The sequence below is a fragment of the Arvicola amphibius genome, chromosome 1 (assembly GCF_903992535.2).
Source record: "Arvicola amphibius chromosome 1, mArvAmp1.2, whole genome shotgun sequence".
Taxonomy (NCBI): domain Eukaryota; kingdom Metazoa; phylum Chordata; class Mammalia; order Rodentia; family Cricetidae; genus Arvicola; species Arvicola amphibius.
In genome coordinates, this window is record NC_052047.1 from 178,459,390 (window position 1) to 178,471,858 (window position 12,469).

The 12,469-nt window shown below is 46.1% G+C and overlaps 1 protein-coding gene across 2 annotated transcripts in view; it reads right to left on the reverse strand.

The window, feature by feature from the left end:
* Myof (myoferlin) overlaps positions 1 to 12,469 on the reverse strand; it is a 144,822-nt gene that overhangs the window by 113,048 nt on the left and 19,305 nt on the right. For both annotated transcript variants that reach the window (XM_038323629.1, XM_038323623.1), the window contains exons 2-3: positions 10,227 to 10,282; positions 8,857 to 8,948 (exon numbers count right to left, since the gene is read on the reverse strand). In XM_038323629.1, the coding sequence (XP_038179557.1) occupies positions 8,857 to 8,948; positions 10,227 to 10,282 (148 nt within the window). The remainder of the gene's footprint in view (positions 1 to 8,856; positions 8,949 to 10,226; positions 10,283 to 12,469) is intronic.

The window sequence follows — 12,469 nt, forward strand, 5'->3', positions numbered from 1 at the left end:
GATCATCTCAGTTCTAGCTATCAAGGAAAATGGTATTATCTAGCAAATGGCTACCAACAAAGCTACCATACCATATGACTTTACTATTAGTCCATAAGTCTGGACACTATAGAAATAAACACACATGTTTGTCTATGTTTCTGAGACCTCTCCGGCATTCAGAGATACTTATTAGGAACATGAGTATCTCATTCCTTCTCATACTGCTGCTCTGATGAAAATACAGGCTTTGTTTGTTTGTTTTTAATTAAAACTGGGGATTCCACTCCACAGTCCCCAGTATCAGTATGTCAGTATGGTAGGGCTACTCCCAGCTTTTCTCTTTTAAGAAAACTTTCCCTAAAAGTCTCTCTCTCTCTCTCTCTCTCTCTCTCTCTCCTCCCCTTTTTTGTTTGTTTGTTTTTAGCTTTTCAAAATAGGGTTTCACTGTTTAGCTCTGGCTGTCCTGGAACTCACTTTGTAGACCAGACTGGCCTCCAACTCACAGAGATCTACTTGCCTCTGCCTCCTAAGTGCTGGGATTAAAGGTGTGCACCACCACCACATTTTTCTCTTTTAAACGAAACTGTATAGCTCACAGCTGCTGACCTCTCACCAGGCCCTCTCCAGAGAGAACAGCACAGCCACATCATTCTCAGGAGGAAGCCAAAGCTATGAGGAAAATCGGGATTAAAAGCTAGGAAGCAAGGTCTTTGACATACCACAGAACCAAAACTTCTCACAAGCAGGACCACACTTTGCCCCAGAACAGAATTCTTTTCATTCCAAACTACAGTTTTTGTTTTCTGCAACTGGAAAGCACTTTTGCTCAGGAAGCTGGTATATTTTACAACTTAAATTTGTCATTTTCATTTTCTATTTCATATCTCCCCAAACCATGTGTGCACACTTCCAGACATGTATCTATTGGGCTGTCCTCTCACACTCATTCCTGCGTCCTGACTCTCACCCATAGAGCAGTGTGCGTGCACGTGTGCGCCCACGCGCACGCGCACACACACAGAACACCCATAGAGCAGTGTGCACACAGTCACACACACAGAGGGAGAACACCCATAGAGCAGGTGTGCACACAGTCACACACACAGAGGGAGAACACCCATAGAGCAGTGTGTACACAGCCACACACACACAGAGGGAGAACACCCATAGAGCATGTGTGCACACAGCCACACACACACACAGAGGGAGAACACCCATAGAGCAGGTGTGCACACAGCCACACACACACACACACAGAGGGAGAACACCCATAGAGCAGGTGTGCACACAGCCACACATACACACACCCAGAGGGAGTAAACCCATAGAGCATGTGTGCACACAGCCACACACACACAGAGGGAGAACACCCATAGAGCAGGTGTGCACACAGCCACACACACACAGAGTGAGAACACCAATAGAGCAGTGTGTACACAGCCACACACACACACAGAGGGAGAACACCCATAGAGCAGGTGTGCACACAGCCACACACACACAGAGTGAGAGTACCTATAGAGCAGTGTGTACACAGCCACACACACACACAGAGGGAGAACAGAGGATTTTAGCATTCCCCAGTAAACTCCATTCATTTCCACTTAGGGAGCCAAGTGACCCTTGGGGTTTGCTGAACCTCTTGAGACACATTTCCCTCATTTGTCAACGGAGGATGTGACTGTCTGACTGAATTGTTCCAAAGATTAAATGCAGCCACATGTGAAATATTTATAGCCCAATCCCTGGATTTCTGTGAACCCACAGAAGCAGCAATTAGATTGTTCATCGGGAAGTTGAGGAACACTTCTCTGATTACATCAAATGTGCCCTAGCTAGCCTCTGCTAAGGAAGTACTGTAGTTCCCACTGCAAAAGTGAAGGAGTCTCTCAAGAGTGACCCAACTAGTGGCTGACAAAACAAAATCCCAGCTAAGCCCAGGATCACAGCTGAGCTCTTTGCAGTCTCTTATGCAAGAGCTTGGTAGTTTTCCTTCTTGGTGTATAACTGGGCTTTCCATCACCTCCTTCTCATGCATAGTATGGCAAATCAGAGCCTTACCCAGGGACTAACATTCCAGCACTGTTGCTAAATTTACTGTGTGTGTGTGTGTGTGTGTGTGTGTGTCGGGTGGAGGATGTAGTGGTGGCTTTGCATAAATACATACACACATTCAAATGGGGAAAGAGCCCTGGAAACACAGGTTCCTGCAGAGATAATTATGGTCATTGTATCACAGACATTGTCATTTTCATTCTCTAGCAGCCAATTTTGATCCTGTTTATAATGCCCTTGTCTCTACTGCCTACACACGCCTCTTCTTTGATCTATAGACCGGAATGTCACAGTCTGGTCCCCTGGTCACATCTATAACAATATCATCCAGGTCCGTCACTATTCCCCCTCACTCACTCTTTTGTAGGTCTCCCCCTCTAGACCCTACAGCTCCCTGGGCATCGTAGAATCCACATGCATCTCTCTGACTCTGAGTGACAGCCAGAATCTGCCTGGGACCCTCTCACTACACTGTACGAGGGTCCTCAGTTGGCTCAAATCATTTCTCAGGACCATGCCACTGTGTCAAAGACGTCTAATATCTGAAGACTACCACCAGATGTGGGATTCCCCTCTGTATGCTGTGAATGCCATTGGTTAATAAAGAAACTGGCTTGGCCTGATAGGGTAGAGTAGAGCTAGGCGGGGAAAACTAAACTGAATGCTGGGAGAAAGGAGGTGGAGTCAGGAGAAGCCATGGAGCCGCCACCAGAGACAGACACACTGAAACTTTGCTGGTAGGCCACGACCTTGTGGTGATGCACAGATTAATGGAGATGGGTTAAATTAAGATGTAAGAGTTAACCAATAAGAAGCAAGAGCCAATGGGCCAAGCATTGATTTAAATAATATAGTTTCTGTGTGATTATTTCGGGGCTGAGCAGCCGGGAGCAAACAAGTGGCCTTTGTACTACAACCACCACCTGTGTTGTGCACAGGTTTTTACTTGTGTCTGGTGGGAGGGTAAATATGGTCCCTGTAATACTGCATTCACCAAAGCAGAACTGCTAAACTATGGGTACTTTAAGAATGGAGCTCCTGATTCTGGGAGACAACAAGCAACTTGACGCAGGCCTACTCCCTAGTGACCGGGAGCTGGATCTCTAATCAGCTTCATTCTGGCTCCAGAATATCAGCGTTTATCCTGTTTTTCTTGCCTTCCTATCAGCCCAATCTTAAGTTCTACATCTCTTTAAAAGGGTGCTGGTCTTGTGAGGACACTTGTATCCCTTGTGTTTAAGTTGTCCTGAGCCTTTTGTAGCCAAAATCAAGTTGTCTGAGAATTGTTCGAGAGAGCTAAGGTAGACAGATTCTACACAAGTGACCTGTCATTAGTGGGTTGGCGTGACAGCCACAAGGTAACTGTAACTGTTAAATGATACCCATGTAGGAGAGTCATAAACATACTTGCTCACTCATTCCTTCAACAAACGTTTATTGAGAACCCCATGCATGCTGGGCATTGTTACACTGTATGTTACAGCATTGATCAAGACAACTATCGAGGCTACAGTCTAGTGGAACGACATAAATAACTAATTTACACAAGAGACTTGAAGATGGAGCTGAATGCCAAGGTAAACACAGCAGTTATGGGGATAACACATACGCCGAGCACTTTATCTCAGACCCAGCCTAATATCTGCTTTTCCGTTTTACTCCCACACTCATTAAGAGCTGCATAGGACAGGGAAGTGAAGCAATGAGAGGCCTGGCTCCTGTGCTATGGTTTGGTGTTCAGAGTTGCTAAGGACCCATGACAAGATGCTACATTTGCAGTGTAAGGCAAAGAGCATCCCATGCAGAGTGGGTGCTGTTTCCTCCTGGGCTTCTTTGTTGGATGAGTATGTGTGCACATATGTGTGTATGTGCACATGTGCATCTGAGGACCTGGCAATCTCTCTCATTCCTATCCATCCGAGAACCATTGTTCTGTAGGAACTCCAGTGGATGACAAGGATCGGGTCCCTAAACTCCGAGCCTCTAGTGTTTTCTGATCTCCTATGGTATGAAGATTAAATGAGATGCAGAACTATCTTGGACCACATTTTGACCAGCGATGTCTATGAGCACAAGAGACTTTCTACCAACAGCACAAACAGGCCTTCTTAAAGGAGGAGTCCAGGAAAGGCACCAATACTCCTGACGCTAAAAGTGGTTAACCTTTTTGTTGGAAAGGGGTTGTCTCTTTTTTAGAACTGGGGAAAAATTGCTTCCATTTTAGCAAAGACAGAATCTGTTGTTCTACTTCTAATCTTGTTCCAACAGGTCCGAGACTTCCAGAGTAACAACAACAACAAAAAAAAAGTCAAGACTTTAACTCTGGATAAAAATGACCTGACTCCATCTCAAACCTGCTAACTAAGCTTAAACCACTCTGAAGAAAGAGGCCCTGACTCATTGGGTGCCTCTTTGTGAATACTGGGCTAGCCGTTAGTCTCTGCTAAGTCCTTACCAAGTGAGGCCCTGGCTTGTCTGTAGAGGAAACTATCTTTTGTCTGGAAAAATCTTTCCACTCTGACATCTTAGAATGGACTTCTAAAAATATCTCTTTATGTGTCTCTTATGAGCAGGAGGCTTTCGGCTCCTCTCCCGCCCTCATTCGGTTCAGATGACTGATGTGGGGCAGGCGGGAGGCAGCATAGAACAACCAACTCGCTCCCAGCCTGGAACAATATCCCTGCTGCTGCTGAGCTAATGCAGAGCATGCTGGGACTGTCTGACTAATCCTGGAGGGTGTGGCAGCCTCACACAGGCCACCCCTCGCTGCCCAGCACTGTTTGCTGACAGGCCCTAAGCAATAGAACAGCAGAAGCCAAGTAGGAACTTGTATTTGTGCTGCCAGTCTCCATGGCAACAGGTAAGTCAGCACAGAGAACATTCTCAAACTGGCAGAAAAACCCTCAGCCCCACCCTGATAAAACCATCCCTCCCTGGGCAGCCAGCAGATCCTTGAGGCCAAATCCCTAGGGAAAAAAGCCAAACATACAGTTTGTACAAACATACAGCTTATTCCCAGATGGCTTTCCCTCTTAGAATGTACAGGTTATTTGACTGGCATAGATGTATTTTTGGATTGGTGAGACTGTCTAGAGAGCCAAGGGCGTGCATGGTCCTGGGCCTGCTCTTAGTAGGCTAAATCAGGGATGATGGAAACACATCCTCTGCTCCAGGCTGAGCTGACTCAGGCCAGAATATCAAGACAGTGAGCAACAATACAGAGATATCTTCAGGGCAGAGAGCTGACCCCATTCGAAGAAACACCTGCCCCCACGATGGAGCTGTACAGACTAAGACCCATTTTGGGAAGTTTTTCAGGTGAGTTGGCCTTAGTGTTTGTGGGATGATGACTTGTGTGCTGACTGGTTTTATGTTGACTTGACACAAGCTGGAGTCATTGGAAAGGCAGAACCACAGAACCTCAACAGGGAAAAATGTCTCTGTAAAATCTAGCTGTAGGGCATTTTCTTTACTTTTTTTTGATTTATTAATTTATGATGTATACAGTAGTCTGCCTGCATGTGTTTCTACAGGTCAGAAGAGGGCACCAGATCTTATTACATATGGTTGTGAGCCATCATGTTGGCTGGGAATTGAACTCGGGACCTCTGGAAGAGCAGACAGTGTTCTTAATCTCTGAGCCATCTCTCCAGCCTCTAGTAGGGCATTTTCTTAATTAGTGATTGATGGGGGAGGGCCCGGTCCATTGTGGGTGGGTGGAGGTAGGAGGACCTGAACTTGACCATCGACCTTGGTTACTGAGGGGGTTAGAGACTAACGGGGACTACATGGAATCTCATCTTAACAAAACAAAACAAAACAAGAAGATAAGGCTCAGCAGACAAGGGCTCTTGCTGCTAAGCCTGACTACTTGAGTCAGATCCCTGGACTGGCTAGAAGGAAAGAGCCAATGATCGAAAGCTGTCCTTAGACCTCATATGGTGACATAGTTTGCCCTCCCCAACCCCTGCAATAAATAGTTGTCTATAAAAACCTGTATCTAAGCAAGATGTGCAGAATCTCAAAATTTAGGTGGGTCCTCTTATAACAGAACTCATCAATATTTCCTCTTCTCAGACTAGAAAAAACAAGGTAGAGATTGAGAGAGAGACTGCACAACCACTCTGTCCAGAAACGCACGGGCACAGTACTTGGAGTGAGAAGGACAGCATGTAGAGTGGATTTCATGTCTGTGTAAGCACTGTCTGGACGATCTCAGGCAGGCTGATCCCACACTGAGATCATGCCATCTTGGATTAAAAAGTAGGATTCACACTCTGGCTTCATTTTTATTTTGCTAATATAACCACTAGAAAATGCTAATGTGCATGTGCACCCTCTAACTATTCCTAGTGGAGGGGAGCTTGTCTGGAACACTGACAACGCCTCCATTTGCAGAGAGAGGAAGAGATGGGTGTCCGTACCTCTAGTGACAATCAGAGGCTCCTCTGGGGCTCTCCTAACCACTTCCCCAGAACTTTGAATTATGGGAACTAAAACTCTCTTCTGGAAGTGGAGGGGGAAGATGACTGTTTATATAATGGTTCAAAACTAAGATATGCAAGAACCTTAAAAGGCTAGATTGGAGCTGGGTGTGGTAGTGCACCCCTGTAATCCCAGTACTTGGAAAGTATAAACAAAAGAACCCGGAAGTTCAAGTCATCTCAGGTTTGAGATCAGTTTAGGTTACATGAAACTCCATCTCCAAAACAAACAAACAAACAAACAAAACATTACATTGCTGTAGCATAAATTCCAGTGCACATTGCTTTTCAGTCTAAGAAAGGGAATAGGACCAGAACATTCTAGAACAAATCTAGCACAGAAGAATTGACCCTGTTGTCGGGTAAGTAAGAATGTGATTATGGGAGAACCGGTCCCATCCCCCTCATCTGCCATAGTGGGTGAGGGAGAGATGTCATATGTGTATGTGTGTGTGTGTTACTGTGGTAAATGGGAGAGCTGGCCCTGAGGTCATGAGAACAAGACAGCTGTGCTTTTCCCTTACCAGCTACAGCACTCAGGAGAGCCGGCCCTGCACCTTGCCTGGGCAACACAGTAGAGTTGCTGTGGGTGAGCCTGCCCTGAGGGCATGAAAGCAGGAGAACCGGCCATACCCTTGTTGTTTAGGGTGAACTAACCAGGGCAGTGTTGGAGAGCTCACCCTAGTGGTGAGGATGGGGGAGAGCTGGTGGCCTGAACAACCCTGCAACCACCTAGTCGCAGAACCAGGGCTATGAGTTGGCCCACCTCAATATCCACCCCTTCTGTGATCTGCTGGAGCACATGAATGGGCTGGTCCTGCAGATCCAAAGCTGCAGGATCTCCATGACACAGGACAAAAACAGAATAACTAAGAGGAGTCCCAATCAGAGCCCAGTATCAATAATATTGCAGAAACCAGAGACCTCAAAACAAACCAATGAGTTCAATGAACACTTGTAGGTAACAATATATGGACAAAGGCTATACTGAGTTACTGTGTCACACTACAGCTTCCATGGTGAGATTTTTTTTCTTTCTTTCTTTTTCGCTTTTTCTTTTCTCTTACACTTTATTTTATTTCGCGGGAGAGGGGAAGTTATAAGAGCAGAGGGCGGATACAAAGGGATGGGGAGATGAATGGAATTGAGATGCATAATGTGAAAGTCAAAAAGAATAAATAAAAATTTAAAAATTAAAATAAAGTAGTGAAGCAATTGAGGAACACTGGCAACTGGCCTCCACACGTGTCTGACTGGGGAATGCATAACACACATGTGTGTGGTGAAAGGAGAGAGCTGCCTCCCACAAGTTGTCCCCTGATTTAATGCATACTGTGGCACATGTGCCTGTGCCTGCTTGTGTGTGCGTGCACGCACACACACACACACACACACATACACTAGCAAAGCACACACAGAGAAAAGATCTTTGTTACAGCTAATGTGGCTGCAACTCAGATAGTAGAGCTGAGCCAAGAGGTAAGAGGTACAGTTGGCAAAGAAGACATGAGACAGACTGATGACGGCTGAGTGTTGAGCGCTATAGACACTGGGGCAAAGATCAGTGAATAACTGTGGCTCCTGTTACCTCTGAAAGCACAGAGTTGGCCCCGCCCCTCACTGGCTGCAGCACTGGCCCCGCCCCTCACTGGCTGCATCACTGGCCCCACCCCTCACTGGCTGCAGCACTGGCCCCGCCCCCACTGGCTGCAGCACTGGCCCCGCCCCCACTGGCTGCAGCACTGGCCCCGCCCCCACTGGCTGCAGCACTGGCCCCGCCCCTCACTGGCTGCAGCACTCTGCTCACGTGGCTCATGAAGGGGTAGGAGCATTAGGGCATGGAGCTGAAACACTAGCATGTTAAAAAAAATACTATAATTTGTTAGTAAAAACGCCATAATATATAATTCAACGAAACAAATAATAGCAACATAATATGTATGTTAGAGTTTTCATTGCTGTGAAAAGATGCCGTGACCATGGCAACCGTTATAAAGCAAACATTTAATTGGGGTGGCTTGCTTAGAGTTTCAAAGGTTCAGCCCATTATCATCATGATGGGGAGCATGGCAGTGTGCAGGCAGATGTGGCGCTGGAGCTGAGAGTGAGTGCTACATCTTGTAAGCAACAGGAAATCTACTGAGCCACTGGGCGGTATCCTGAGCATAGAAAACCTCAAAGCCTACTCCCACAGAGACACACTTCCTGCTATAAGGCCATGCCCATTCCAACAAAGCCACGCCTCCTAGTAGTGCCACTCCCTATGAAATTATGGGGGCCAATTATTCAAAGTACCTTAATATGTAAAATGATAAAGTCTCTGGAAGTAACTTACTTATTTTGTCCAATTGTCTCAAAATCTTTGACAACAATCACAAGGGAAGACGAAGAGTCCAGTGGTATGCCCTTCAAGTCAAATTCCAAAATCTGTTCACAGAAAGGTTATGAGAAAAGGCCATTAAGCAGAATATAAGATATATTGGGCAGTAATCGTCACTAAAATCTTTTGAGTTACTAAGTTCTATAGGTTGGGTGGTAAAAAAGGCAGACTAGATAGAGATTCAGGGAATGTGTGGGCCACTCCCTGAATCATTTTCTAGGTCTTAGGGCTCTAGCTGGGTCACCAAACCTCTGACTCATGGTCAGAAAATGAACTAAACGCCTACCAAAACTGTTGAGAAAATACTTCCTTTAATGGTTATTTTTAAAGCCTGCTCTTGTAGGCGTTATTATTGAGTAATGAATAAGCCAGAAACCCAGTAACTTACTTTCTAATAATAGAGGCAAAAGAATTAACAACATACCATGAATGCCTTTGATTGACTTGATAATCAACTGATTGTTCAAAATAAGCAATTGGAGCCTCTTTATAGTGACTTTGGGATAGAAGTTTGTCCCACAGTTCCTATGAGAATTGTGAGTACACCCACCAATCCCAAGGAGTGTGGGGCTAGCATTGCACTGAGGTTTGGGTTCAGCCACAAAACAGCAGGTAGGATGCTTACTTGTTCACTACATTTGCAAAATGAAGGGGGGGGGAACACATTGGAAACAAAATGGAGTTAAGGTGGATAATGACCCCACATGAAAATAAATCTTTTTCCTTGGGTCATGTGGATTAAGACTCATGTCAGATTGGTACAACTCAGAAGCAATGGAGGCATGCAAATATGGTTTTGCCTTGTTTTATCCTTGGGGTTCTGTTCCAGGTGCTAGGAGCGCACGAGGTACCAGGGGCTTCTTGCTCTCACAGGTCTTAAGGTTCAGTGGTTGTGTTGTGAGTTACAGAGGGTAGACTTGCTCACAGCCTGCTGACCTGCGTGGTTTCAAGTATTAAGGGCTTGTCTTTTAATAAATGGCATGCACACATGGTTTTACAAGGAGCTCTCTAAGACTGGAGATGTTCTAGTGTTCACTGTTGTGCTAAAGAAGTGGATGGGGTCATAGGTCAAGCTAGTGAGCTAGGCTAGGACTCCTCCCTCCTGCGCAGGCTTGGTACACACGTCTCTGGTGTTCAGGAAATGGGCGCAAGCCAGGCCATCACTGAGCTGCTCTGATCTTTGAGGGAAAGAAGGGAACTGGAATGGATGGGGATGTCACATAGAGATTTTCTTCCAAAGAAGAGCATTAGCCTCCAACCCAAAGAGGGACAACTGGACAAAGCTTATCCTTTAAAAGAAAGTTGAAAAAAAGCAATGTAGCCACCTCATTCCAGACCGGGTTGAGTTCATTATCAACTTTCTTTGTTTTCTTCTTCTCATCTGCAAATACAAAAAAGTAAGAGATTCGATCAACTAGAAATAATTCAAGGTCATATAGAATCTAGTTGACGCCCCTAAAACACATTCCCCAGAGTCTCTCATGCACCGTTTACCCCTTTGTCTGGCAGCTGCAGGACGCACCTGAGTCAGTTTCCAAGGAATAAGGATTCAGCTCCACCTCCCTCACTCAGGCCTCCCAACTGGCGTTTCCACTTTGCTGTGGAAAGAACCCAAGGGGACTGACTGACCTTTGAGACACGGGGATGGCCATGCTACAGATGAACACACTGAGGATGGAACGTGATACAGTGAGCTCACAGTTGACAGTGGGGCCTGAGATTTCAATTCTGAAGCCCTCCTTGCTCCAAAGTCAGTAAGACAACATCATGGCTTAGCAGTTAAGCTGGGCTCCCTCCCAAAGCCTCATCCACACACTCATCCAGAAAGCAGTTCTGTCGGTGACCAGTGGGGGACTTGGAGGTTCCCTTCACTACTGGACCACCTTTGGAGACCTAAGATCTTTTTTCTCTGTGTCTGTGCCTGGAAAGACCACCTACCTTAATGAGAAAATGGGTAAACCTAGCCTCGAGTAGTTTTCTTAGGGCTCCTGTGTTTATCCTCCAAAACTTACCAAGATAAATGCTTGCGTCTGAGTATCACATGCATTAAAAGCATCATCTCGTCGCCTAGGAAACAGTGTATTTTTTACTATTATTTTTGTCATACCTCCCTTCACAGCTAAGGCAAGTGAGGTTTATTACATATTCAAAGTCACCCAGTCACTAAGTGGTATGGTTCTGATTTGGGGCGTCTTGGCAGCCACACTTTGAAGTCGCGCCTAACCATTGCTTTTGCCCTGCTGCTGAGGAATGTCGGGGAGGTGGGTTCTGTTCAGCCGCTTGCCACATCACTTCTGCTCCCAACACACAGCCGGCTGAGGGCCTAACCACCTCGTTCTTCCAAGACCTCAGCATAGCAATACTGTGAGTCAGGAACCTCACTCTGCAAACATTAACTTTTCCGCTTGAGTGGGCCTCACATGGTCCAGCTGGCTTTCTTTCCTAAGCTTCCCTCTTAGAGGAAGAGAAATCATGGGAGAAATGACCAGACAGCTCAGACCAAGGCACCTCACAGCAACGATTCTCCAAGTGAGGTCTCCCACAGACATTAATCCTCCACCCAGCAAATTGACTTTTTTTTTTTTTTTTCTTTTTTTTTGGTTTTTCGAGACAGGGTTTCTCTGCAGCTTTTTTAGATCCTGTCCTGGAACTAGCTCTTGTAGACCAGGCTGGCCTCGAACTCACAGAGATCCGCCTGCCTCTGCCTCCCGAGTGCTGGGATTAAAGGCGTGCGCCACGACTTTTTTTTTTTTTTAAATAGCACTTGCCAGGTGTTGAACTGGACCTGAGGGTGGCCTACTGGGGGTGTGCCCAGAGGTCACTGAGGAGGGCAGGATGATTTCAGTTGCCATCCAAGGGCTACAGAAAAGGAAAATTCAGAGGAAGAAAGGCGATGTTAGCATGGTTGGCTGGAAGCAAAGGAGGTTGGGGCTGTACAGAAAGGTTCTAGCCAGACACAATGTGAGCCTTGAATTCCATGCCGTTTCATTTGACTGATAGAAGCGATAAAGGAAAGAGGATTTTAGAATCCAGCCTTAAGGACTTTCAGAAGTTCACAATCTAATGAGGAAAACCAAGTTATCCCCCAAAACGTCCGACACGTGACGCTGAGCACATGACCCAGGCAGATGTTGAGAACAATGGCTATTCAGGGAAGCTAAACAGAAGCTGGCTGACCACAGGCCAGGTGGAGCTATTCACCTGGAACTTCCAGTAGATTCCAGGCTGGTCACATGACAGACATACTAAAAGTGTTGCCTTGGGGGTGGAGACGGGGGGCTCAGTGAGAGCCAGGTATTCCTTTCACGAACTCTACCCAAGATCACAGAGCTAGGAAGAAGGGCCTCTAGCCAGGCCTAGTCTGAGCCAAAAAAAAAAAAAAAAAATTCTTATCAGTAGCCACAGGCAAGTATTTATTCTATTCAGTGTATCAGTATATTCTGCCCCTTTTCTTCCTAACAAAGGTCAGAGTGGCAGACTCTGGACATCAGATTAAATGGCCGGAAATGCCCTCTCCCTTCTCCCCATCACCTACGTCGGTGGACTGCCACCTCTGTGGTTAGTAAGA